This window comes from Sus scrofa, chromosome 2 (assembly GCF_000003025.6).
Source record: "Sus scrofa isolate TJ Tabasco breed Duroc chromosome 2, Sscrofa11.1, whole genome shotgun sequence".
NCBI lineage: Eukaryota > Metazoa > Chordata > Mammalia > Artiodactyla > Suidae > Sus > Sus scrofa.
In genome coordinates this window covers 89,854,401-89,880,989 of record NC_010444.4, presented here as the reverse complement: position 1 = coordinate 89,880,989, position 26,589 = coordinate 89,854,401, and the positions used below count along the sequence as shown (strand labels likewise).

General features: G+C 38.0%; 1 protein-coding gene and 1 long non-coding RNA gene across 4 annotated transcripts in view; one reads left to right on the top strand and one right to left on the bottom strand.

Annotated features, from left to right (window-relative positions):
- Positions 1-25,831, top strand: part of ACOT12 (acyl-CoA thioesterase 12) — a 49,947-nt gene extending 24,116 nt beyond the window's left edge. For both annotated transcript variants that reach the window (XM_003480872.4, XM_021084505.1), the window contains 10 exons: positions 1,485-1,641; positions 3,205-3,324; positions 4,188-4,338; positions 4,860-4,915; positions 5,200-5,263; positions 5,920-6,003; positions 19,155-19,288; positions 20,218-20,346; positions 22,321-22,447; positions 22,707-25,831. In XM_003480872.4, coding sequence (XP_003480920.2) covers positions 1,485-1,641; positions 3,205-3,324; positions 4,188-4,338; positions 4,860-4,915; positions 5,200-5,263; positions 5,920-6,003; positions 19,155-19,288; positions 20,218-20,346; positions 22,321-22,447; positions 22,707-22,868 — 1,184 coding nt within the window. In that variant the 3' untranslated portion in view covers positions 22,869-25,831. The remainder of the gene's footprint in view (positions 1-1,484; positions 1,642-3,204; positions 3,325-4,187; positions 4,339-4,859; positions 4,916-5,199; positions 5,264-5,919; positions 6,004-19,154; positions 19,289-20,217; positions 20,347-22,320; positions 22,448-22,706) is intronic.
- On the bottom strand, positions 14,220-24,274 carry LOC106509487. Of its 2 annotated transcripts, XR_002341788.1 has the most exons (5): positions 24,147-24,274; positions 22,716-22,801; positions 22,331-22,483; positions 18,161-18,382; positions 14,220-15,470 (listed from the first exon to the last, which is right to left on the bottom strand). It is a non-coding gene; the product is annotated as an uncharacterized LOC106509487 (long non-coding RNA). The 2 variants fall into 2 exon arrangements; XR_001307073.2 differs by having other exon boundaries at positions 14,220-18,382.

Here is a 26,589-nt window from a genome sequence, read left to right as displayed (position 1 = left end):
CATGATGGAAAGGAATATATACATAAACACAGCCACTTTGCTATACAGCAGAAATTGGTACAATATTGTAAATCAACTACGCTTTAATAAAAAAAAAATTTTTTTTAAGAAAGAACGAAGGTAAGTGGAAGAAGGTGGTAGTGGTGGCCAGCAAACCGCTGCCGACCGAGGGAGGACCATGTGCAAATGCCCTGATGTTGAAGAAGACACTGTTTAGCTTAGGAACTGGAAAAAGGCCATTGTGGTTGGAACAAAGGGAGAGAGACTGAGAGAAAATGGGTGGCAGCAGACTAGCTGGGGCTGGAGAAGGAGGCACAGGCCAAATAAGGAAGGAAGGGCTTGAGGCCATGAGGATGATTTGGGATTTTTCTAATAGGACAAGGGGACGTTACAGACATGTTTTTAAGCAGGAGACCCAAAGGATCAGCAGAATGAAGGGGGAGAAAAGAAAAGACCAGCAATTGATTAAAAATATAAAAATTACATTAGGAAATGGAGTTAAAAGACTCTGTAACTACACTTCTCTGCTCACTTATATGTGACTTGGCCAAGAATGGCTCCATCCCCAGCTACCAACAACAGCTGGGCAGATCTGTGCTCTCTTTCAGCTCTGCCTCTAATGGTACAACCAGGATGGTACCCTTGATTTGTAATTCCTCCCTGCCTCTCCTCAACAACAGCACGTGAGATTTAAGCCTAGCTGGTGATTCACTTGATGATGCAGGAAGGGTAATTGAATACATTTTACTGCTTTGCAGCCAAAGTAAATGATTTCTCCATTGTTGAGAGTAAAAACCAATTTGTCAGTAAATGAAGCAGATATGATTCAAAAGAAGCAGAAAAAGACACCAGGGATACACTGTATTGTGTCTTTTCTCTTTGTGACTGCATCCATTACAAAACAGAAACCACAGGAGGCCACATTCTGATTCTGAAGTGTATAGTACAGCAAACCATTCCAGAGTCTCAGTGTCTGTGACCCTTTAAAGTTCAAATCACTTTCTTTTCAATAACTTTATTAATATACCATAAATGGCCCATATCTAACATGTAAAACTTGATAGATTTTGAGACGCGTATACCCTCATAAAAAACCATCACCACAATCGAGATAATAACATATCCATCAATCCCCGAATTTCTTTCTGTCCTGACCTGCTCTGATCTGCCTCTCTTCCACCTGATGCAACCCAAATTTAAACTTAATCATTCTTTTAATTAAATTTCTGGTTGACTTGTAAAATAACTTGGCGTTCAGTCTCTAAAATATCCTCTCTGATCTGTTCTTATCCAGTTCACTGTAAATACCCATGGTTCAGAGCGACTGTAGAATAAAACCTATTTATTTCCTCAAGAGTTTTAGTCTTTGGTAGTAATTCAATGTTTCTAAAAATCCTGTGAGTTGAGTGTGCTGCTGGGAAGACAGGCTGTAGTCTTGGGTTCTGCGTTTAACTCCACCATGTTTGTTGACACCCACCTTTCAGGTTCCATTTGTGATGAAGAGGAAGGAACGGTTTCCACAAGGGGTACCTTCGTGCAGAGCATCGAACTTGTTCTCCCACCCCATGCAAACCATCATGGAAATACATTTGGTGGCCAGATTATGGCTTGGATGGAGACAGTGGCTACTATTTCTGCAAGGTGCTTGGTTTTGACCTTTGGCTTGTGATCTTGGGATCAGTGGGAAGAGGAAAGAAAGGGTCTGAGACTCAGCTCTTGAGTGAATCAAGGAAACAAAGAGAGGGCAATGTTGCCTTTTTATCAAAATGAGAAAATGATTAGTCCATTTTCCTGTTTACCTTAGAATTATTTTGCCCTTTTGTTTGAAGGTGAGTGTTTAAATTTTTGTTTCAAAAATAAACAGAAAATGACAGTTCTTATCCTTTATTCTGAATTATGTATGAATGTTGATCTTGTGACACCGCAACTCTTTGTAACAATAGTTATGGCAAAGTAGACCGGGAATAGAAACAGAAGACAGCCTCTATCTACACTTAAACATAGTCAAGTTATAAACTTTTTTAAAAGGCAATTTACAATTGGTTCTGACCTTTGAAAGTGTTGGTTAGAATCAGTATGGCCAAAGGATTAGCTAAAAAAAGATGAGAAAGAGGGAAGAATTTGGAAAATTACTTTTAAGTTCTCCTCAATTTCAAAAGGGCTATTTTATGATTAATGGAACCATGTAGGTAATCGAGCAGCTTTAAAGAACACTGTGTACTCTGGAAATGCATTTGAACATGATCTGCCCTTCTGACAATTTTTGTAACCACTGAAAATTGTTAAGGTTTTATTTTCCCAAAATCAAAAGAATTCTATTATTAATACGTCTATGGTTATGACTATGGTTAGAAACCTGTGGTTATCCTTCCTATAAATTATGCACAAATATGAGAGCTTGTTTTAAAAATGACATTGTCATTCTTAACGCCAATAAGGCATTTGAACCTGTTTCATTGTAAAGGCTTACAATATAATTAACTATGGCAGCTTCTGTTCACTCACTGTTGGCACAATTCTTTAGAGTAACTGCATGACTACTATGGGAATCCAAAATGTAGAAAATTATGAAAGTAACTTTCTGAGATTACATTTTCGTTATGGGTTTTCAAAACCTTGCACACAAAAAAAATGTAAAATGTATATATACCTGGTAGCCTTTCAGGCTTTGTGCAACAATCCAGGTGATTTTTCTGTGGGGAAAAAAAAATAAGTCTTTTGCTATGTGGGTGAATTCAGGTAACAGTGGAGCCAAGGAATCATGTGAGTGGCACCAGCTGGCAGTTCTCGTCACTGTGCCCCACTCCAAATTGGGACTCACAGCCTCCTGTGATTGTAGTCATGAGCTGTCAGAGGAATAAAACCCTCAAATCAGAACAAAAGACAGTGGTTGGTTTTTCAGAGGGACTTCCACAGAGTGCAAAAGACAACAAAGAGACAACAAAGAGAAACACCAGCATCTTGGTAAAAACCCCACGGCCTAGGGACATGGTATTATTTCCCAAAACATTTGCAGGCAATGTGCGGGACCACTCTCAATGCACACAATCCAAGTATTTATTTCCCTCTTGAGTTAAAAGAGATGTTCATTTAGAAAGCACCTTGAACACTGGTCTATTACATCCATCAAGCAAAGCAGCCATTCCTGAAGATATTTTGGAGAATGATCACGTCTTCTCTCTCTTCTTCCCTTTGTTTCATCAGCCGCCTGTGTCGAGCGCATCCCTTTCTGAAATCCGTGGACATGTTTAAGTTTCGGGGACCGTCTACAGTTGGAGATCGTCTTGTCTTCAATGCCATTGTCAACAATACATTTCAGACCTGGTAAAGCATGTCTAGTGCTCTTACCCTGCTATAAGTGAATTCAAACTTGTCCTTAAGTGGTGTTTTGTCATTTTATTCCAACCTGGAGGTGAGTATAGGGACAACTTCAAAGTAACCAAGTGCCTTCTAATTTTTTTCTTGAAACTTCACTTAACCTTCAAAATCTATAGAACCCTCTGTTCCACTTGAGGCCTCCTTACACCAAGTATATTATGATAATTTTTTTTTTTTCATAATAAGGATGACTGTACGTCCCACTTGATCCAGGATGGTCCTGGTTTGTACTTGTCACAATTATTAACTCTTCCTTTCACTCTCAAGAGTCCCAGTGACCTATGTGGTCAACCAGGTCATAAGAGACCTGTCATTTATCACCATGAAGTCCAAACCACTTCCCAGTTATCCAGTTATTTTTATTATTCTTGATACACAATAAAAAGATTTAACTTAGTATTTTTTCTTTTTAAGTGTAAAAAAAGAACATCTATATTTCCTATGCAGTTTCAGTGTTTGATGCTTTTGTAATTACAGAACTATTGTTTTTAAGAGAGAAAACTTGACTTTGGCACAATTGAATGCCCCTCCCCCATTATGAAAATATGTTCATGAATGTATGTAAAGTTCCACTGGCCTTTTTCCCGCTTCATAGTGGGAAAGTAAAGTGGAAATGCTCCCAGGAGCTTGTACCTCAGATCCATCGACCTGATAAAATGGATTTGAACAGCTGGACAGATTAGCAGACACAAAGAAACAACCTAGGGCCCTCATTCTCTTCCTTGCCTGGAGGAGGAGGTGGGGTGGTGGGCAGAGGAAGCCCGGCGTGCTCAGGTTCTCTGCCTACTGCCCTCGTTGCCCTTCTGCAGTGTGGAAGTGGGAGTGCGCGTGGAGGCCTTTGACTGCCAGGAGTGGTCTGAGGGCCGAGGCCGTCACATCAACAGTGCTTTTCTCATTTATAATGCTGTCGACGATAAAGAAGACCCGGTCACGTTTCCCAGAATCAAACCCATGTCAAAGGTCAGTTATCAGCACATGTAGTTCAGGTATCTGAACACTTACTTATTCTGGGGGAAGCTGTGGGTACAGAGCTCTACTCAGACTCTCTCTTTGCACCAGCAACAACCTTCATGGCTATTCCCCTTTGGTTTTCTTTCTTTCCTGTGTTACAAAGCAAAATGGGCTATTTCTTCTTTTTCCAGTTCACTCTAATCACTTAGAGTCACTGTCATCATTGAAATGATGGAGGCCCCGAAGTCCTCACCTTTACTCGGGCATACACTGCTGTTGGAAGTACATTGTCTTCAGTGTCACAATTCTGTCTTCTCCCACTTTACATCCAGTTCTCTATGCTGCTCCGCATTTGTTGGATTTAAGTCTTTTGGAATAGGCTGCCTCATTGCCAACTCTGACCCGAAGCCTTTTCATGCAGGGACTCCTTGTTCCAAGTAGCCTCTTCAACTGACTTAGAAAAGAGAGACTTAAGGATTGAGCTCTGAGATATTAAAAATTTACTGATTTTACTCTGTTTTTTGTTTAAGGATGATTTTAGACGATACCGCGGAGCTATTGCACGCAGGAGAATCCGCCTTGGCAGGTAAGGGACTTAGGTAGAGGGATTTTATGGAATCTTCTCTTATCTGACAAATTACATAGCAAAGAGCCCCCTCGGGGTCTCTATTCTCACATAATATAAAAAGAGAAGGTCTGATGTTTTCTGACTATGGGGGCTACTATGATGGAAATTGTTCTTTCTGATCATTCCACCAGTAAAAGCAGACTTTTGAAACTGCTGATTTCAGTTCAAGAAAGTGTCATAGTTTTTGCTGTGTGCTAAGGGGAAGAAAGAAAACTGTTATTTAATGTTTTAATTTTTTCCAGAAAATATATTATTTCTCACAAAGAAGAGGTTCCACTTTGCATACACTGGGATATTGGCAACCAGGTGATGACACTTTTATGATTTGAAGTTTTTCATGTAAAAATCACTTCCTTACAAAAACTGAAATTCCCTCATTTAACTGACTCATGCCTATGCAGGTTAGATGAAAAGGAGAATTATAGTAACCAGTCATCTCAAAATGGAATAAAACTAAGCTGTCAGTAACTAGTTATCAGCCAGTTGCTTCGCTGCCTTATTTGAATTAAGTGTACAGTTCCCAAGTCACAGACTCTGGATCAAATGCATTCAAGCAGCTTGATACATTGAGATCTGGTGTCATATCATGGTTCCTGCTGAATGATATACCCACTGGCTTGCAATTTTATAATACAGCAACACAGTATTAGTTTCTGACCATAAAATGTAAAGGGAAATCCAAGTTTACTTATTACATGTTGATTACAAGTGATACTGAATGGTATGCTTATCTTTGCTCAGGATACCAATTAAAATGATATTTATTTGCTAAGCATAGGAGACTCACATTATCTTATCTGAATTCTGAATTAAGAGGTTGGGACAGAAATTATGTTCCTGTAACTTAGTTCTAACCTCAATAGCAGCACTTTGGCTCTAACAATGTCCAGTTTCTGAGCAGAAAATATTTGATCATATATCTGTGCATTGAACTCACAGCTTTTCAAATATTTGCTTTTTAGGTATCTTTGAGTAATGGCAATGTGGAGGCTCTCAAAAATCTGGCAGCCAAAAGTGGTTGGGAGCTTACCAGTGCTGTGGAAAAGGTAGGAGGCATCCAGGTATACACACAACCTGTCGCCCATCACAAATGAAAGTTGTCATGTTGGTGGTGGTTTTGCTACTTCTTCTTTTTTTTTTTTTCTCTCCTTTTTAGGGCCACACCTATAGCATATGGTAGTTCCCAGGGTAGGGACTGAATCAGAGCTGCAGCTGCTGGCCTACACCACAGCCACAGCAACACGGGATCCAAGCCACATCTGCAACCTACACCACAACTTACAGCAATGCCAGATCCTTAACCTACTGAGTGAGGTCTGGGATCAATCCCATATCCTCATAGATACTAGATGGGTTCACTGCCACTGAGCCATGACAGGAACTCCCAGTTCTGATGCTTCCAATACTGCTTCTAAGATGGTAAAAAAAAAAAAAAATGGAGATAAAGATGGCAGAGTAAAGCACAGTGAGCTCACTTCTCACCACAAACACATTAAAAATACTTCTATATGTGGAGCAATTTACACTGAAAACAAACTGAAGACTGGCAGAAAGACTCTTATACAGCAACCAAGACTGTAAAGAACGATCCACACAGAGTCAGGTAGGAGGGGAAGAGAAGCGACCAAGTCAGGGCCTGCATCCCTAAAAGACGTCATGGGGGGGTTATCACACAGGCTCAGAGATCCTCCCCAGAGGGGGAGCAGTTTGAACCATGTGCTGTGCACCCCAGCCCTGAGGTCTGACACCAAGAGAAGGAGTCCACTTAGCTGGTTTGAAAACCAGTGAGACTAACGAACAGGAAGGCTATAAGAAACCCGGACTCCACTGTTAAAGAGCACTTACATGCTGCGTTACCCTGGGAACAAGGCAAAGGAAGCAGATTGAAACCTCCCAGGGTTATGGCTGGTTTCCTGGGACCACCCTAGTGTGTATCCTGGCCCACATCAACCACCTGCTCCAGCCTATATAGCTCCATCACAGCTCCCCACTAGGGGGAAGGTTGCCAATGCTGAGGAGAATGCACAGTCGGAGGAAATGGAGACAGCTCAGACCAAGCACTACATCTGAACAGGGTGAGAGTGGCCATTACTGGTATTCGCAAAAGTGATGGATCACAAGCTGATGTGCCAAGATCACCCAGCACATGCCCCAGCTTACACCAGGTACCTGCTCTGGCCCTCCTCACTCTAGCACTGCTCCCATCTCTGGTTAACAGTGCCATTGTCTGTGTGGAGAAGAGTACACACATAAAAGGAACAGAATCAGCTTTGACTCAATCCTCAGGGCTTCTGTGCCAGCACCCTGGGATCTGACACTGCCCCTAATAGGGCAGTAATGGCCACTGAGCATTGGAGAAGCCCCAGCTCGCACCTAGCTCTGCTTTATCCCTTTCATCTCCAGCCTCAATTCCCACCAAGGTGATAGCCACAAGTACACCCTGTGGAAGAAGTGACCCATCCTCACTTCAGACCCAGCTCCCACCAAAGCCACAGGGCACACATAGATTGCATATGGATGCTCCCACACAAGGATACCCCTTCAAGACCAAGATAACTAACCACTGCACCTAATTTCATACAGAGAGAAGAAAATGGAGGAATTTGTTTCAAATGAAAGAACAATAAAAACCTTGACAAAACAACTAATGAAAGAGATGAATAATTTACCAGATAAAAAGTTGAAAGCATTAGTAATAAGAATGCTAAGTGAACTAGAGAAAAGGACAGATTGAACACAATGAGAATTTTAACAAGGAACTAGAAAATATTTTTTTAAAAAAAAGAACCAGTCATAACTGGAGAGTACAATAACTGAAATGAAAAACACACTAGAAGGAATTAACAGCAAACTAGGTGATAAAGAATGCCTAAGTAATATGGAAGATACAATAATGGAAATCACCTAAACAGAACAGCAAGAAGGAAAATAAATTTTAAGAAATACAAACACCAGATTTCAGGCAATATTACAAAGTCACAGTAATCAAGACAGTGTGTTAATGGTATCAAAACAGATATACAAACCAATGGAACAGAATAGAGAAGCCAGAAATAAACCCAGACACCTACAGCCAACTAATCTTCCATAAAGTAGGCAAAAATATAAAATGGGAAAAACACAGTCTCTTCAGCAAGTGGTGCTGGGGAAACTGGAGAGCCACATATAAATCAATGACACTGGAACACACCCTCATACCATGCACAAAAATAAACTCAAAATGGCTTAAATTTATACATAAGACAAGACACCATCAAACTCCTGGAAGAGAACATAGGCAAAACATTCTCTGATATCAACCTTGCAAATGTTTTCTCAGGTCAGTCTCCCAAGGGAACAGAAATAAAAACAAAAATAAACCAATGGGACCTAATCAAACTGACAGGTTTTTTCACAGCCCAGGAAACCATTAAAAAAAAAAAAAAAAAAAAGACAACTTAAAGAATGGGAGAAAATAGTTTCAAGTGATGCAACCGACAAGGGCTTAATCTCTAAAATATACAAACAATGTATACAACTCAACAGCAAAAAAGCCAACAACCCAATGGAAAAATGGGCAAAAGACCTGAACAGACATTTCTCCAAAAAAGATATACACATGGCCAACAAGCACATGAAAAAATGCTCAACATCTCTGATTATTAGAGAAATGCAAATCAAAACTACCACAAGATACCATCTCACAACAGTCAGGATGGCCATCATTAATAAGTCCACAAATAACAAATGCTGGAGAGGGTAAGAGAAAAGGGAACCCTCCTGCACTGTTGGTAGGAATGTAAATTGGTACAACCACTATGGAAAATAGTATGGAGGTACCTCAGAAAACTATGCATAGAACTACCATAAGACCCAGCAATCCCACTCTTTGGCATATAGCTAGACAAAACTTTCCTTGAAAAAGACACATGCACCCGCATGTTCATTGCAGCACTATTCACAATAGTCAAGACAAGGAAGCAACCTAAATGTCCATTGACAGATAACTGGATTAAGAAGATGTGGTATTATACACAAGGGAATACTACTCAGCCATTAAAAAGAACAAAATAATACCATTTTCAGCAACATGGATGGAACTACAGACTCGCATTAAGTGAAATAGGTCAGAAAGAGAAAGACAAATACCATATGATATCACTTATATCTGGAATCTAATATATGGCACAAATGAACCTTTCCACAGAAAAGAAAATAATGGACATGGAGAACAGACTTGTGGTTGTCAAGGGTGAGAGAGTGGGATGGATTGGGAATTTGAAGTTAATAGACGCAAACTATTGCCTTTGGAATGGGTAATTAATGAGATCCTGCTGTATAGCACAGGGAACTATATCTAGTCACTTACGATGGAGCATGATAATGTGAGAAAAAAGAATGTATACATGTATGTGTGACTGGATCACCTTGCTGTTCAGTGGAGGATTGACAGAACACTGTAAACCAGTTATAATGGAGAAAATAAAAATCATTATAAAATTTTAAAAAATACAAACAGTTAAAGGAAAATTTGGGTAACATCAAGCATATAACATTTACACTGTAGGAGTCCCGGAAGGAGGAGAGAGAGAAAATGGTCAAAAATGTATTCGAAGAAATTATGACTGAAAAATTCCAGAACCAGAAAGGGGAAACAGATATCCAGGCACGAGAAATATAGAGAGTCCCAAACAAGATGAACCCAAAGAGACCTACACCAAGACATATCATAATTAAAAAGACAAAAGTTAAAGGTAAAGAGAGAACTAAAGGCAGCAAGAGAAAAACAAAAAATATCATATAAAGGAAACCCCCCACAAGGCTATCAGCTGATTTTTCTGCAGAAACTTTATGAGCCAGAAGAGAGAGGCATAATATATTTAAAGTGCTTAAAGGGCAAAACCTACAACTTAGGTTACTCCATCTAACAAGACTGTCATCCAGTATTGAAGGAAAGCTAAAGAACTTCTCATACAAGCACAGAAACAAATAAAGTCATCAGTACTAAACCAACCTTAAAATAAATGTTACAGGGTTTTCTCTCAGTGGAAAAGAAGTCTACAACAAGAAGTAATAGGAAAAGAAAAATTCCACTAATAAAGGCAAATATATAGTAAAGGCTGTGGATCAACCACTTAAATAAGCTAGAACAAAGATTAAAAAACAAAAAAATCATAAAGCCATAAGATCAACTATAACTACAATAAATAATTCAGGGATAAACATGAAGGTGTAAAATGTTACAACAAAAACATAAAATGTGGAGAAGGAGAGTTTTTAAATGTAGATCTTTTAGAATGCGTTTGATCTTAATGACTATCAGTTTGAAGCAAGCAGATATAATTACACTACAGCGTATATGAACCCCATGGTAACCACATATCAAAAACCTAAAAAGATTCACAAAAATCAAAAAGAAAGGAATACAAGCACACTACTAAAGAAAACATTAAACCACAGGGGGGGAAAAAGCAAAAAGAAGAAATGAACAGAGAAGAACTTCAAAAAAAAAAAAAAAACCTGGAAAACAAGTAATAAAATGGCATTATGTATATACTTATCAATATTACTTTATTTTTAAAAATTTTTTTCTTTGCTTTTTTAGGGCTGAACATCAGGCGTATGGAAGGTCCCAGGCTAGGAGCTAAATCAGTGTTACAGTTGCCAGCCTATGCCACAGCCACAGAAATGTGGGATCTGAGCTGTATCTGTGACCTACACCACAGCTCATGGCAACACCAGATCCTCTACCCACTGAGAGAGGCCAGGGATCAAACCCACACCCTCATGAATACTAGTCAGATTCATTTCCACTGCCACAACAGTAACACTTCTAGCTATAGATAATTACTTAAATGTCAATGGATTAAATGCTCCAATTAAAAGACACAGGGTGGATGGTTGGATAAAAAAACCAAGACATTCTATATGACGCCTACAAGAGACTGTTTCAGAGATAAACACACACAGACTGAAAATGAGGGGATTGAAAAAATTTTACATAAATAGAAGAAACAAGAAGGCAGAAGTAGCAATACTTGTTTTAGATGACAAAATAGACTTTAAAACAAAGTCTATAACAGAAGACAAAGAAGGACATTATATAATGATAAAGGGATCAATACAAGAAGAGGCTATTATACCTATTAACATATATGTACCCAATACACAAGCACCTAAATATATAAAGCAAATACTAACATATATAAAAGGAGAAATTGACATTAATACAAAAATAGTAGGAGTATTTAACACATCACTTATATCAATGGACAGAATAGCCATATTGAAAATTAATAAAGGAACAGTGCTCTTATACAATAGACCAGTTGGACTTAAATCTGCAGAAAATTCCATCCCAAAGCAGCAGAATACACATTATTTTCAAGTGTACATGGAGCATTCTCCAGGACAGATCACATACTAGGCCCCAAAACAAGTCTCAACAAATTTAATACAACAGAAATCATATTAAACACTCTTTCAGACCATAACATCATGAAATTAGAAATCAATTATAGGAACAAAAGTTGAAAAACACCAAGCACATGGTGACTAAACAATATGTTACTAAGAAACCAAGAGGTCAATTAAAAATCAAAGAGGAAATCAGAAAGTACTTCAGGATAAATGAAAATGTAAATGTAACTTTCTAAAATCTATGGAATGCAGCAAAAGCAGTTCTTAAGAAGGTAGTTCACAGTGATACAAATTTACCTCAAGAAATTAAAATAAAAAATCTCAAATAAACAAACTATCTTACCATCTGAAGGAATTAGAAAAAGAAGAACAAAGCCCAAAGTAAGCAGAAAGAAGGAAATAATAAAGATCGAAGAGGAATTAAATAAAATAGAGACCAAAAAATAATGGAAAATATCAATGAAGCCAAGAGCTGTTTTTTGGAAAACACAAACAAAATTGATAAGCCTTTTGAGAGACTCATCAAGAAAAAAACAGGGAGGACCCAAATAAACAAAATAAAAAAGCAAAGAGGAAAAGTTACAATAGATATCACCAAGACACACAAAAAAACATAATACCGTAAACAATTTTATGCCAACAAACTGGACAATCTAGAAGAAATACATAAATTTCTAGAAGCATACAATCTTCCAAGACCGAATCAAGAAGCAATAGAAATCCTGAACAAACCAATCACTAGTGGTGAAATTGAATAAATAATCAAAAAACTTCCAGGAAACAAAAGTCCAGGATGGGATGGCTTCACAGGGGAATTCTATCAAACATATAAAGAAGAGCTATTACATATCCTTCTCAAACTGTTCTGAAAAATTTAAGAGGAAGAAAAACTCCCAAATTCATTCTATGAGGCCACCATTACCCCAATACCAAAACCAGACAAAGACACTACAAAAAAAAAAAAAGACAATTACAGGCCAATATTTCTGATCAATATAGATGCAAAAATCCTCAAGAAAATATTAGCAAGCTGAATCCAACAATACATAAAAAGGATCATATACCATGATCAAGTGGGATTTATTGCAGGGACATAAGGATGACTTTATATTTGCAGATTAATATGATACACTACATTAACAAAAGGAAGGATAAAAATCATATGATCATTTTAATAGATGCAGAAAAACATTTGACAAGATTCGACATTCATTCATGATATTAACTCTCATCTAAATTGTGATAGAGGGAACACATCTCAACATATATGGTAAGTTCACAGCTAACATCATACTCAATAGCAAAAAAACTAAAAGGTTTTTTCCTCTGAAATTAAGAATAAGACAAGGATTTCCACTATACATTTCTATTTAACATAGCATTGGAATTCCTAGCCACAACAATTAGACAAGAAAAAGAGAACACAAGAAAATAATCCCAGTTTAAATCACATAAAAAGAAGAAAATACCTGTGAATAAACTAAACCAAGCAGGTGAAAAATCTATTCTCTGAAAACTGTAACACACTGATGAAGGAAACTAAAAATGATATAAAGAAGTGGAAAGATATCCCATGCTCATGGATTGAAGAATCAATATTCTCAAATGACCATACCACACAAAGCAACCTACAAATTTAATACATCTGGCATGACAATACCCACAACATTTTTCAGAGAACTAGAATGAATAATCCTAAAATTTATATGGAACCATGAAAGACCTGAATAACCAAAGCAGTCTTGAGAAAAAAGAACAAAGCTGGATATATCACAGTCCCTGGCTCCAGAGTATATTACAAAGCTACAGTAATGGTGCTGGCCCAAAAACAGACACATATAACAATGGGACAGAATAAAGGGCCTCGAAATAAACCCATGCACTTATGGTCAATTAATCTATGACAGGGGTGGGGGCAAGAATATACAATGGGGAAATAGCAGTGTCTTCAATAAGTGGTGCTAGGAAAACTGCTCAGCTATAAGTAAAAGAATGAAATTAGAACATTTTCTCATACTATATACAAAAATAGACTCAAAAATTTAAGACTGGAGACCATAAAACTCCTAGAAGAAAACAGGCAAAAAATTCTTTGACATAAATCATAGCAATATGAGGAAAAAAAGAACAAAACAGGATCTAAAATATTTTTCTGGATGTGTTTCCTAAAGCAAAGGAAACATAGGAAGAAAGAAACAAATGGAACCTAATTAAGCTTTTCCAAAGCAAACAATGGGGAAATGAAAAAACAGCCTATTGAATGAAAGAAAATATTTGCAAGTGATATAACCAATAAGGGGGTAACCTCCAAGTCAATATAAAAAAAAATAACCCAATTAAAAAATGGGCAGAAGGAGTTCCCTGGTGGCCTGGCAGTTAAGGATTCAGTGTTGTCACTGCTGGGGCTCAGGTTCGATCCTTGGCCCAAGAACTCCCTCATTCTGTGGGTGCAGTCAAAAAAAGAACTATGGGCAGAAGACCTGAATAGGTATCTTTCCAAAGATATACAGATGGCCAAGAGTCTCATGAAAAGATGCTCAACATCGCTCATCATCAGAAAAATGCAAATCAAAAATACAGTGAGTTATCACCTTATACCTATAGAATGGCTATCATCAAAATGACCACAAATAACAAATGCTGGCAAAGATGTGTCTAGAACAATGTTTTTAGGAATGTATATTGGTATAGCCACTATGGAAAATAGTATGGAGGTTCCTCAAAAAACTAAAAACAACTACATGGTCCAGCAATTACATATATATATATATATATATAGAGAGAGAGAGAGAGAGAGTGTCATATATAATCATATATTCATGTGTAGGAGTATAATCTATAAAGATATTGAATCACTCTGTTGTCTACCTGAAATGAATATAACCTTGCAAATAAACTATATTTCAATTTTTAAAAAGGTAAAAAATCTTGGGGGGGGAGCTTTTTTAAGAGTCAAGTATCTTTCCAGCTCTGTCTCTTCCATTCCACACCCACTGAACTAGGGTCCTTCAAATCACCTTGCACATTCCTACTCTGAGTTTGGTTTTCATATTCCACCTCTCTCTCCTCCTCCTCCTATCTACCTACCCCAGGCCTACCTGGTCTTCAACACCCAGGACTAAGCTTCTCCATAAAGCCAATTACCCTGACTGAAGGAACTTACCCCTCTAGGAACTCCTTTAACAATTACTTCTTTACAATTAATTTGCCAATCAATTATGCATTATCTTGTAACAGTTCCTCCATGGCTACACTGTATCGATATTTGTCTTATAGAGCAATTTAACTTTTTAACTTCAACACATGATCTTTTCCCTAAACTAGATTATAAACATGTTAAGAATGAAGCCTTGTCTTGACTTCTTTGTATCTCTTTTAGCACCTTTTACAATGTTTGCATGTCAACAAATTTCAATAAACATGTATCATTTGGATTTTAATTTATCTAATTTCAGAGGTGTATCAGGAGATCTTCTGAAGCTGATGTCCACACTAAACAGATTATAAACCCTCTGAGGCCCTTTTGTTCACCCCTATAATTCCAGAACATAGCAGTGCCCACCACTCTGGAGATGCTCAATAATCCCAACATTTATCTATGCTCATATTTCAATGTGTACTGTTTTTCATCATCAATGAAACAGTAGCCTCTAAAGTAGGATTATCATATTTTCTGGTTTTCCTGGAACAGTCCGGATTGTCCCATCATAATTATTAACAGTGCCTAAGTGTTCCAATTTAGATAATAAATAATAGGGTCACTTACCCTGAAATGGAAGCAAATTCAGATGCTACTGCATTGATTGTTTCACCTCTGGCTTGACCTCCTCTTCATGTTTTGGCTTTGGTTGTTTGCTTTTATGATGTCTTGGTGCTCACTTCTGAATCCTTTCAGGGTCTTCCTTACCTTCTTTGGATCCACTTAGGTTTCCATCTATGCTTGGTTCAGTGGTGCAAAAACACAGGTTTAACATAACAATGCTACTTGCTTCTCCTTATTCCTCATAAAAGCTGCTTCAAGACTTTGCCTTCTTTTATTAATATGAAAGCTGCTTTTTGCATCATTGCGAGCATCTGAGCATTCATGAGAAGCGTAGGAAAGGATACTTCTTGTCTGGAACAAAGGACAAGAACATATTTATTTAGTAAAGTCAGATAACATTAAAACTTCAGTTCTTTAGGAGTTTGGGGCCAGAAATCAACCTAGACAAACAAATGTGTTTTTACAGTGTCTAAGGAAAGCCATCAATCATTAATTCTTAACTTTTGTACAGATACATATTAGAGAATATTATGTAACTGAAGAAACATTCTTATGTTATCTCTGTTGAATCTGAAGCCCTCCTTTTTCTAGATTATATTTATGATAAAAATCTAGTTTTTTTTCTTTCTGAGTTATCCCTCTCTCTCTCCAAGTTTTTAAGGCTTCTATATGCTTGTTTTAACCCCTTCACCCACTATATGCTTTTAACTTTAAAATACAGCTCACTTATTTTTTCCGTCACCTTTCAGCTGAATAAAATCTTGTAACATAACTGTCTGTTAAAATTATACTTATTTGAGGTTTTAAAAATCTATACTTATTTTTTAGATGTTTTGATAAATGGCAAATGTCTAAAATTGTTGGTATTTGTAATGAAATTGAGCAGTACTTACTGTTTTAACCTACATTTCATTTTCAGTGTGTAATGGTGGAATTAATAGCAGTAATACAAGAAGCAAAATATGTACCCTCATCTTAAAGAAGCTGATAGTCAATTTTGAAAGCATCACACATGTACATATCACTGCTGAGGAATAATTTTAAGGTAGTTTATAAAGAAGTGAGAGATTGTAGTATTTAAAATGCAAAAGTCAGCTCTTAGGCAAATCAAAGTCAGGGAAGAGAGTTGCTTAGACAGCTTTGGAAAGGAGACGATTCTTTCCTCCCTGAGGATAGTACAGGGGTAAATTGCTGGAGGGGTAAAGTGGCATTCCAGACAGTGAGCAGCTTAAGCCAAGCCTTCCTGATGAAAGTCAGCATTGGTACAAGACTTAATTGACAGACATAGCTTTTTATTTAATAAGTGGATGAGAGTGTACCAGCAGCCAGAATGGCAAGGATCACGTGAAAACTTTTACACAGGACAAAATCTACAGGAAACAGACCAGAGGAGAACTAGTCTGTTTGAAGCTGGGGAGGGGCTGGTCCCAGGGCTCCACCTGACCAAGTCTCCTCCTCTTAGCTCCTGGGATATAATGCATCTCCAAGGAATCTACTCCTCTCCCCATGACTCCGTAAACACAACCAGTTTTGTCCTCCTTCCCACAATATAGTCTCAATGACATACGTGTCAACAGAGAGTACAGAATTCTAAAACTTTTTGAGTTATTTCCTCTTGTGCCATTTGTATAAGACCCAAACCCATTAATTAGAATCTTAGAAGGGGAGAAAAAAAAACATTAATAAAATGTTAACAAGCTCCAGCAAATGTTGAGCCTCCTTTAAGCTTCATTTCATAGAATATAATTCTCTAGGCACCAAATGATGAAACATTTGAGTTGGTTGCAAATGGAATTTAACCATTGTATTCTTCCAAGCATGTACCCAAACTCATTTTCTTGAAGAGTTGGTCTTGGAGAATTTTTCACTAAGAAAAGTTGGCTTTCCCAAAGTAGCACAGTTTAAAGAGAGCCAACACCTCCTGCTGCCTTTCTTTGCCTGCTTCATCTGCATCAACATCATTGACTCTGACAGCAGAGTGATGAGAAGGACTTTCTGTTACTTTTACCTTCAGGGAAAGGATCAAAATATCCAATATGGTACTTAGCACTGGATAAGTCTAGTGAGATCTATAAGGGCAGAATTTAATGATAGCTACTTAGCATGGAGTTTGTTTTGGCTCCAGGTTAGGAAGCAGCAGCATGTGTCTGCAACCTGAGAGCAGCTTCCTGGAAAAATGCTGTGATAATTTCTTAGGGCCACTGTAACAGTACCACAAACTGGGGGTCTCGCAGTTATGGAAGCTGCAAGTCTGAGACCAACATGTGGGCAGTATCAATTCCTTCTGAGGGAGAGAGGGAATATCTATTCCAGGTCTCTCCGTGGCTTCTGATGGTTTGCTGTCAATCTTTGAGACCCCTTGGATTGTACATCCATCACCTGACCTCTGCTTCATCTTCATATGGGATTCTCCCAGTGTATATGTGTGTGTGTGTGTCTAAATTGCCCCCTTTTATAAGGACACCAGTCATATTGGACTAGGGGCCCATTCTACTGCAGTATAACCTCATCTTAACTTACTATATTTACAATGACCTTGTTTCCAAATAAGGTCACATTCTGAGGTACTAGAAGTAGGACTTTAACATATGAGTTGGGGGGTGGGGGGAACAATTCAACACTTAAAAAGTGCTTGGCCTAGTCTTACATCCCACTCTACCCTGGTTCTACCAAGGTTGACCATGGCTGCCCCAAAGCCAGAATCTGACTGAGGTGGTAGAATTCACTCTGACCACCTGCCCTCACTCCTCTGAGATTGCACAGCTCCATCAGGCTGGAGAGCCACATGGACACCAGGCTTTTATAAGGTGACTTCTCCCTTAATTTATACCAATGAACCTCCTGCTACTTCGACTGTACAGGGGGCAAAAGTAGCTAATTCTGTGCTGGAGTGAGTCTCAGCCACCACCTAAAGCCACACTCATAGTCTGCTTTCTGTTTGATAAGTGCCCACAGCCTACTTCTCCTCTGCAGGCTCAATGTAAAGACAGGCTTGGTACTGAGGTCAAATAGAGAATAAAATGGTATAAGCAAATACTTACTTCTTTCCTTTCTAAGCTGCTTTTAGTCAGTTTCTCATTTCTTCATTCTCTTCTTGAAGATATTTATGTTTAAATAAAGGTTTTCCTCTCTTACAGCCTGATTTTTCCATCTGCTTGATTCCTGCAGTGAAGTCTTAACCCTATGCTTGTTTGTCTTCTCGCAGCTTGTTGCCATGGGAATGATTATAAGATGGCACATTTCAACGCTAACTTCAAAGAACCCTGAAAGAGATGGAGAAAATGGGCAGGATAGAAATGTGTTCTTAGCTGAACATATATCTCTGATTATTGGTAAAAGTACAGTAGAATGAGAGTTCAAAGTAACAGGGGATACATTAATGTTTAAGTATATGTCAAATGGCTTCCCCAGACAAGCCTTCTCTTATCTAAAGAATAATAAATACTAGAAACCCAGGGACTGGCCTCTCAGGAAGACAAGCCCTTGTGATTCACAAATGAAAGAATGCTCTGTGCTAAAGAAACGAGGTGCTTCAGCAGCCCTGTTGAGAGGATGAGATGATTCTGAAGGCAGTTGACTTGCCTCTTGGGTCCCTTCGGCCCATGTGAAGGTATGCCTGACATTCTTGGAAAGTATCTTTGGCTATCACCTTGACTCCAAGGTCTAGAGGAAAATGAAGCACTAACTTGCCCAGTGATATTTTCTGTTGTTCCTGGATAGAGGCAGGGAAATATCATAAAGAGATAAAGAGGGAAAGGCTTACACTCTTTATTTTTTGTGACAAAACCTGCTGCACAATAATTATATAACCCACCCTCAAGTACATGTTGTTTAGATGACAAAGGAGCATAGCTTCCTAGCCTGAGGTCTAGACATCCAAGTGTCTGAAGTGAAATTGCCATCGTTTGGCTTCATTATTATCCAGGTGCCACGATGCCTTTGTTAGTGCAGCCTATGACTGTATATACAAGCTTGTGGTTTTTAAGTAAAAACATCCATGTTTCTTTTGTATTTTTTCTTGTTATTTTCTTTTAGATAAAAATATATACTTTGGAAGAGCATGATATTTTATCTGTTTGGGTTAAAAAACGTGCAGAAAGACCAGCGCACTTGGCTTATCATCTCTTATCTGACTTTACCAAGCGACCTTTGTGGGACTCCCATTGCATGTAAGAATACGTTTTAAATATTTCCTTATTCAACCCTGACATCATGTAAAAGATGATCTCCACACTGCAGTCCATCTCCACTGTCCAAAGTATGACCCACTGTTTTATTGATTAAAGAGTATTTTCTAAAAATTGCTCTGCACAAAAAAAAACCTACATCAGGTGCCACTGAGAGACACAAAACAAAAAGTATTATAATCATCTACTTTTCATCTATATTAAGTTGATATACTTTAGCCACATCTATTGTAATCTTCTCAATACCTCTTCAAGGTTGATATTATTCCCATTTAACAAGAGAGAAGTTCCAAAATGTGCCAAGCTCACAGAGGCAGTAAAGCAATGGAACCTGAACTGGAACCCGGGTCTATCAGGCTCTGAATTCCAGACTCTTGTACTTTAATACACAGTCTCATACAACCCCCTCCTTATTATTATCTACATTTTACAGATGGGAAAAAAGTGACCTGCCTAATATAAGACAGCTACTAAGTGGCAATCTAGGACTCAAAGCCAAGTTGTTTGATTTGAAACTTAGGGCTCCTTCCCAATACACCATATTCCTTTACCTAAGGGTCCCTCTTGGATTGTCCATATAATTGACGAGTTTTCAAAATATTATTACTTGATCCTAAAGAAAAATAATTTTGTGGAAAACAGCGATGTGCCTTTCTCTGCAGTGCTGAGAGCGGTGACCTTAGTGTCGGATGGCCAGCATTCTCTTCCTCACACACAGAACTATTCCTTCTGGCCACACAACACTAAAAACAGACTTTGAAAAATGATGCTGGCTTTGAGGGGATGGTTATATAAGCAAAAGAGAGAATATGGACACCAATAATGAAATTATGCAAACAAACAAAAAAATGAATGCTTTATTCTACTGGATAGAAAAGTATAGACTTTCTGTCACTGTTCTATTTACATAGGTCCTGTGAAGTCATAGACTGGATAAATGAAGATGATCAGATTTATCATATCACTTGTCCTCCGATGAATGATGACAAACCCAAAGACTTGGTGGTACTTGTATCACGAAGAAGGCCTCTCAAAGATGGGTGTGTATCTGCAATTCAAGTTTATCGCAATGTTTTATAGTTTAGAGTAGAAAGAAAAAGTTGATATGAAAATAAGGAAGTCAATGGAATAAGCATTTCTTTTTTAATGATATTCATATGAGAATATGAGAATTTTCTAGATGAACCTTTAGTTATCATTAAAAAAAAAATTCTATTAAGTGCAGGCAAAGCATCATGCAAGACTCCTAAAGCAGTTTGATTTCCTTTTGCTCCATGCAAATGTCAAACATACTTAGCAAGGAGTTTCCATCATGGTGCAGCAGAAACGAATCTGACTACGAACCATGAGATTGCGGGTTCTATCCCTGGCCTCGCTCAGTGGGCTAAGGATCTGGTGTTGCTGTGAGCTGTGGTGTAGGTCTGATTAGACCCCTGGCCTGGGAACCTCCATATGCCGCTGGTGTGGCCCTAAAAAAGCAAAAAAACCAAAAACAAATCCCACATACTTAGCAAACCTTTGAGACATTCCTTTTTTGGTAAAAATGCAGTGAAAGCCAAATAAAACACCAGGAAATGGTTTTGGTTCAGAATTTACAAAGGCTCAACTGTGCTAGACACCCAGAATTGCTGGATGTTGATTAGAGCTCTGTTCATGGCTTCTCTATGGTCATTGGACTTTTTGGAAAATAATGTCTAGGTTCTAAGGGGAAGGGTCCCACAAGAAAGTATTCAAGGGACAAGAAGTGGAAGGTGCCAAGACAGTTACAGTCTACCTCTGGAACTGGCCAGCATTATTTCTGATGTCAAAGCTGATCTGTAGAAATAATCCCTCACATGTGGGATTACTGCACATGGATGTTCAGTGTAGTATCATTTACTGCAGCAAAAGATACTAGAAATGAACTAAAGCTCCATCTTATAAATTATGGTGGAACCATACCACAGAGTACTATACCAGCATTAAAAAGGATGAAGCAGTTACTGAGACACTGAGACAGAAACACCTGCAAAGATTTATTGTTAGAGGGAAATCAAATTATAGACCAGTAGTTGTACAATGATTGTATTCATGCAAAAATCTACATTTGTCCCTTTGATTTCATAACTGTTATACATTTATAAATGGGTTTAGAGGGCCACAACAAAAAGTTAAGTGTGTCACCTCTAAGATGGGAGTGTATTGTGGCTACGGTGGACTGAAGGATGATTTCTATTTCCTTTTTTCTTTTTCTGGCAGCACCTGCAGCATATAGAAATAGAAATTCTTGGGGGGCAGGGGTCGAACTGGAGCTGTATCTGCGAGCTACACCACAGCCATGGTAGCACTAGATCTGAGCTACATCTGTGACCTACTCCACAGCTTACAGCAACATCTGATCCTTAACTCCATGAGTGAGGCTAGGGATTGATCTCACATCTTCAGACACAACATTAAGTCCTTAACCCACTGAACCACAACAGGAATTCCAAATATCTATTTTCTACTCTATAAGGTTCTCTATTGTCTGAGAGTTCTTTAAAACAATGATAGGAGTTCTCTTGTGGCACAGCTTAAGGATCCTGCATTGTCACTGTAGCAGCTTTGGTCGCTGCTGTGGCCTGGGTTCCTTTGGAAACTTCTACCTGCCACAGGCACCACCAAATATAAATAAATAAATGAAATTTTAATTTAAAAAATGACATTTTTTCATTAAAAAAGAAGAGACTGAAATCACAACCCATTAGGACATGCACACGCACACATACACAAACAGTTTCGAGGTTGACCCCAGCTTTGCAGAGTTATGCAAAGTATATGTAATTCTCAGGCAGAAGACACCTTTGGCTCATCTCACTATATTTTCTATGCTTGAATGTAGCCATAGTGTTTCTAATGCATACCACTCATCTAGAAGATCTGGATCTCCATAGTTTTACTTTACTATATAAACAAACTGCATTAGCCAAAGGAATTGTCTAAGAACTATGCTTCACTTCTCTCAAGAACTAAGAAAGTGTTCTTTTATCTTTCAGTCACACTTACACGGTGGCAGTGAAGTCGGTTACTCTGCCATCAGTCCCACCTTCATCACAGTACGTCAGAAGTGAAATCGTATGTGCCGGATTTCTCATCCATGCTGTTGATAGCAATTCGTGTACCGTAAGTTTGAGGAAACATCAGCAGATTAATTTGCTCCTATAGATACAGAGAAACCTGGATTTACTAATTAACTGTAATTCTGCAACATGTGCCCACCCACACCCACCAGGGAATCCTAAGTAATCCTTTCAGATCCATTCCCAAAAGATCAGAGTCATTGTCTCCCCTACACCAACAAGACTGGGATCGCTGCTTGAAAAAACTCAAGTCAATAAGAAATTAAAACATTGTTTTGTTTTGCTTTATTTTTTTGAAACAGATATCTTACTTTAACCAGATTTCTGCTGGGATCCTTCCTTACTTTGCTGGAAATCTTGGTGGGTGGTCAAAATCCATTGAAGAGACAGCAGCCTCCTGTATACAATTCATAGAGAATGCTACTGATGATGGAGCTATGCATATTTTAAATGATAAATTTTAAATTACCTGTCCTTTGATGTCCCACTTTCAATTTCAAGCACCCTTAGTTCTGACACTTGGCAAGCTTCTGGGCTACGAAATAATGTCATATCGGTCTAAGCAAAAAATGCAGTTATGAAGAGGTTAAAAAACAAAAAGATTTGGGTGATTTGGGTGACCCAGTGATTTTTAACATTAAAAGTTTTAAAACTCTGTTGTAGATCACCTGTGGCTCTGCTCCCTTCCAGGGACGCAGGCAATGGAAAATTTCTCATAGGCAATATTTTGTGTTCTGTAAAATGGTGAGTTTGGTTAACAGAATCAAAAAAGTTTTATGCTCAGGGCTGAAACATATTCTGGGTGAAATTTTAAAATTTTTTATAAAGTCAGAAATGATAAGTTGGCTATTTGATTAATCGTATGGGGTTATTCCATGTACGGCAGGTATCTGTATGTTGGGAGCATCTGACAAGATGTATTACATGTTTTAGAGCTTTAAATTAGGAAGACATTAAAACATAATGGAATCCAGTCAATTTTAGTAATAGGAACTACTTTACTAGTGTCACTGAACATATATCAAGGTAGCTGACCATTTTAGTATCTATTGCTCTATATACACTCACAAAGTACCTGCAAAATGTGACACTGTAGAGAAAGAATTAACTGAGCTCTTCTTTCATAACCATTACATTAGAACTTTATTCCCTGGACTTTTACATTTATTATTTTACTCTGTGATTTGTCTTAACTTTAAGACAAACCGGCCTACGTCAACTTCTAAAAGTTGGAAGACTTCATCATTAGAGTTTTGAGCACTTAAGAGGTTAGAGATATCCTGCTTTAGTTTGTCTAATCTTTACCTCTGTCCAGGTCTGGTTGTAAATATTTTATTATTCTGTGCCAGCATGTTTACATTAATATGAACTTTGGGCTGTGGCCCAATCTTATGAATTAACAGTTATATACAATAAAAAGAGTGGATATGTAGATTAAAATGGTCATATATTACACTTCAAACGTAGAAAGATTTTTGAGAATATAGATCTTTTAAAAGATAAAAAAAGCGAGTGTAAAGGGGGTTACATTTCACTAAAATTTTGTATGCTAAAATTTCAGCCCTCTCTTAACAACTGACACACTTCTAACTTCTATCTTTACCCAGTCTATGACGTCACAGGACCTGTGTAAATAGAACAGTGACAGGAAGTCTACACTTCTCTACCTGCTAGAATAAGGCATTCATTTTTGTTTGTTGCATAATTTCATTCTTGGTGTCCATATTCACACTTATGCTCACCTAACCATGCCCTCAAGGCAGCATCATTTTTCAAAGTCTGTCTTCAGCGTCGTGTGGCCAGAAGGTATCGTTCTGTGTGTGATGAAGAGAACGCTGGCCATCCAATGCTAAGGTCACTGCTCTCAACACTGCAGAAAAAGGCACATTGTTGTTTCCACCAAATTATTTTGAATTTTAATTTTCTCGAAATTTTTTCCTGAGCAGTAACAGAGCAATTGTGGGGTTGAAGGACTAGAGTAACTTTGGTTGGGTCACTTTTAGACATAAAGATGTTGCCCACTCTAACTTATAACACCGGCATCGTCCATACCAGAACTGTCCAATGTGGTAGCCATAAGCCACATGTGACCATTTAAATTACATTAATTAGAATTAAATAAAATTTAAAGTTCATTTCTTCAGCCACACTAGCCCCATTTCAATATTATCCGTTACACGTGGTCTCATGAAGCTCACTTGTGGACTCCTGGACTAAAGAGATTTTAATAGGTTATAATCTGGAAAAGACAGCAATACATTCGGGCTCTGCTGAGGGCATCTCAACATCTGTTGCCTGAAAGCATGCCACAATTGAGTAAGGACTCCTGTTGGAAAATTCAACAACAGCCCTTAGGTTGACCTTTCCTTTTTTTAATGGAAATGTGTTTGATTGCTCTCTCACTCATTTAATACATACTTAATAAGAACCTCCCTGGTGTTAGAAAGTTTTAGGCATTGTGGGTTCACCAAGGAACAGAAGCATACTGATCACATCGTAATAAAATAAATAAATAATATAGAGTATTTAGGAAATACGTGTTAAATGGAAAAAGGATAAAGGATGTGAGGTCTGGGGAGGTGTGGGAGGTGGTTGTTCACATTTTAAATAGGGCAGTCAGTTAGCTCTCTTGAGGGACATTTGAGCAAAAACCTGAAGGCAGATGGGGACTGAGCCACGAGGATCAGTCCTGCAGGCAAAGCCTTTGAGATGGGACTGTTTCTAGCACTTTCTAGGAAAAGTAGGCTTGAACAGAGTGAGAAATAATTAAAGACAGCAGAATTAAAGACAGCCTTCCCCATTCTTTGGCCCTGGCTTTAAGCAAACACACTGCTCCAAGGGTAAGCAGCTAAGCTGGTTCATCAGCAGTCACCCTCAAGCCCATGGAGACTAAGGATAGAGGAAACATAAAAATGCAGTCATGCTTATTTTTTCCTTTGGCATGTCAAAATATCCTCAAGGAACATTCAAGATTTCATGCTATTCCTAATGGCAAGGGTTTTCAAGAATTTCTAACAGGACCGAAACCCTTTTGATTACGAAAGGAAGCTCATTCCTATTAATTCTTCCTGGTTTTAATGCAGCTGAGTTTCTGATCTGTATTTAGTTTTTCTATCATATTTTTTAAAGAAGAAATCTAGAGGAAAAAATGTGAAAATTGACCTGCATAATTTAGAATATAGTTTACCCTTATACTTAAACACCTCTAGGAAATGAACAATTTTAATAAAAACTGAAAGAACGCCAGAGTATTTTTATGTATACCATCACATGGTTCTCTTCATATTTCTTACTGCACATTTCAGAGATAACTTTGAAATTTTTTACTGGTTTATTTATAGGAGAGTAGTTTTGAAATATATGTTGAAAATGTGTATGTTAAGAAATAAATTTTATGTTTTAGAATAAATTATTAAAATGTAAACTATTAAGTTTGTTCATGTTTTATTTCACTCGTTTGAAGGTAATGTAATTACTGGGACAGACAGTTCACCTTGGACCCAGAGACGTATTGCATGTTCCTGCTGAATGTGCCAGACTGGAAGACTTATCCTAATTCTGAGCAGTACCTGTAGCTGGTCCCAAAGGCAATTAAGTAGGTCAAGGTGACCACAGCATGACTTTAGTGTAATGGCCCACTCTCTGGGCATAGGAGACCCAGCTTGTTTGCTGCTTGCTATAGTGTTTGCAACTTACTCAAAGAGTGCTAGGCTCTGGATTCCTCAGCTGTGACAAAAACCTGCTGTCTATAGCATCTATCTGGGCCTATCATGCCACCCTGTGGGACTGAGGGAAGAAGGGAAGCAGCACAAATAAGTCGATACTCACGTTGCTTGCTGTGCCATGACTAATACTGTCCTTTGTCTCTGAACCAGGATTCTTGCGCCTTCTGTAAATATCCATGAAACAGTAACAGACTAGAATCTCAAACTTTTCAGGGTTCTTGGGTTCCTCAGAGTAACCCACCTCCAGATTCAAAAGTCAAAGAAATATTACAAAATGCCTCTCATTGTATACTTGCAAGTAAAAGCACCATATAAAAATTACACATCTGGTACCATCTTTCCTTTCCTCATTTTGTGATATTTTTAGGGACAACTGAAAATAGATTCAAAATTAATATTTCTATCCTATTCCTTTTTTTTTTTTTTTTGTCTTTTGTCTTTTTATGGCCACACCGTGGCA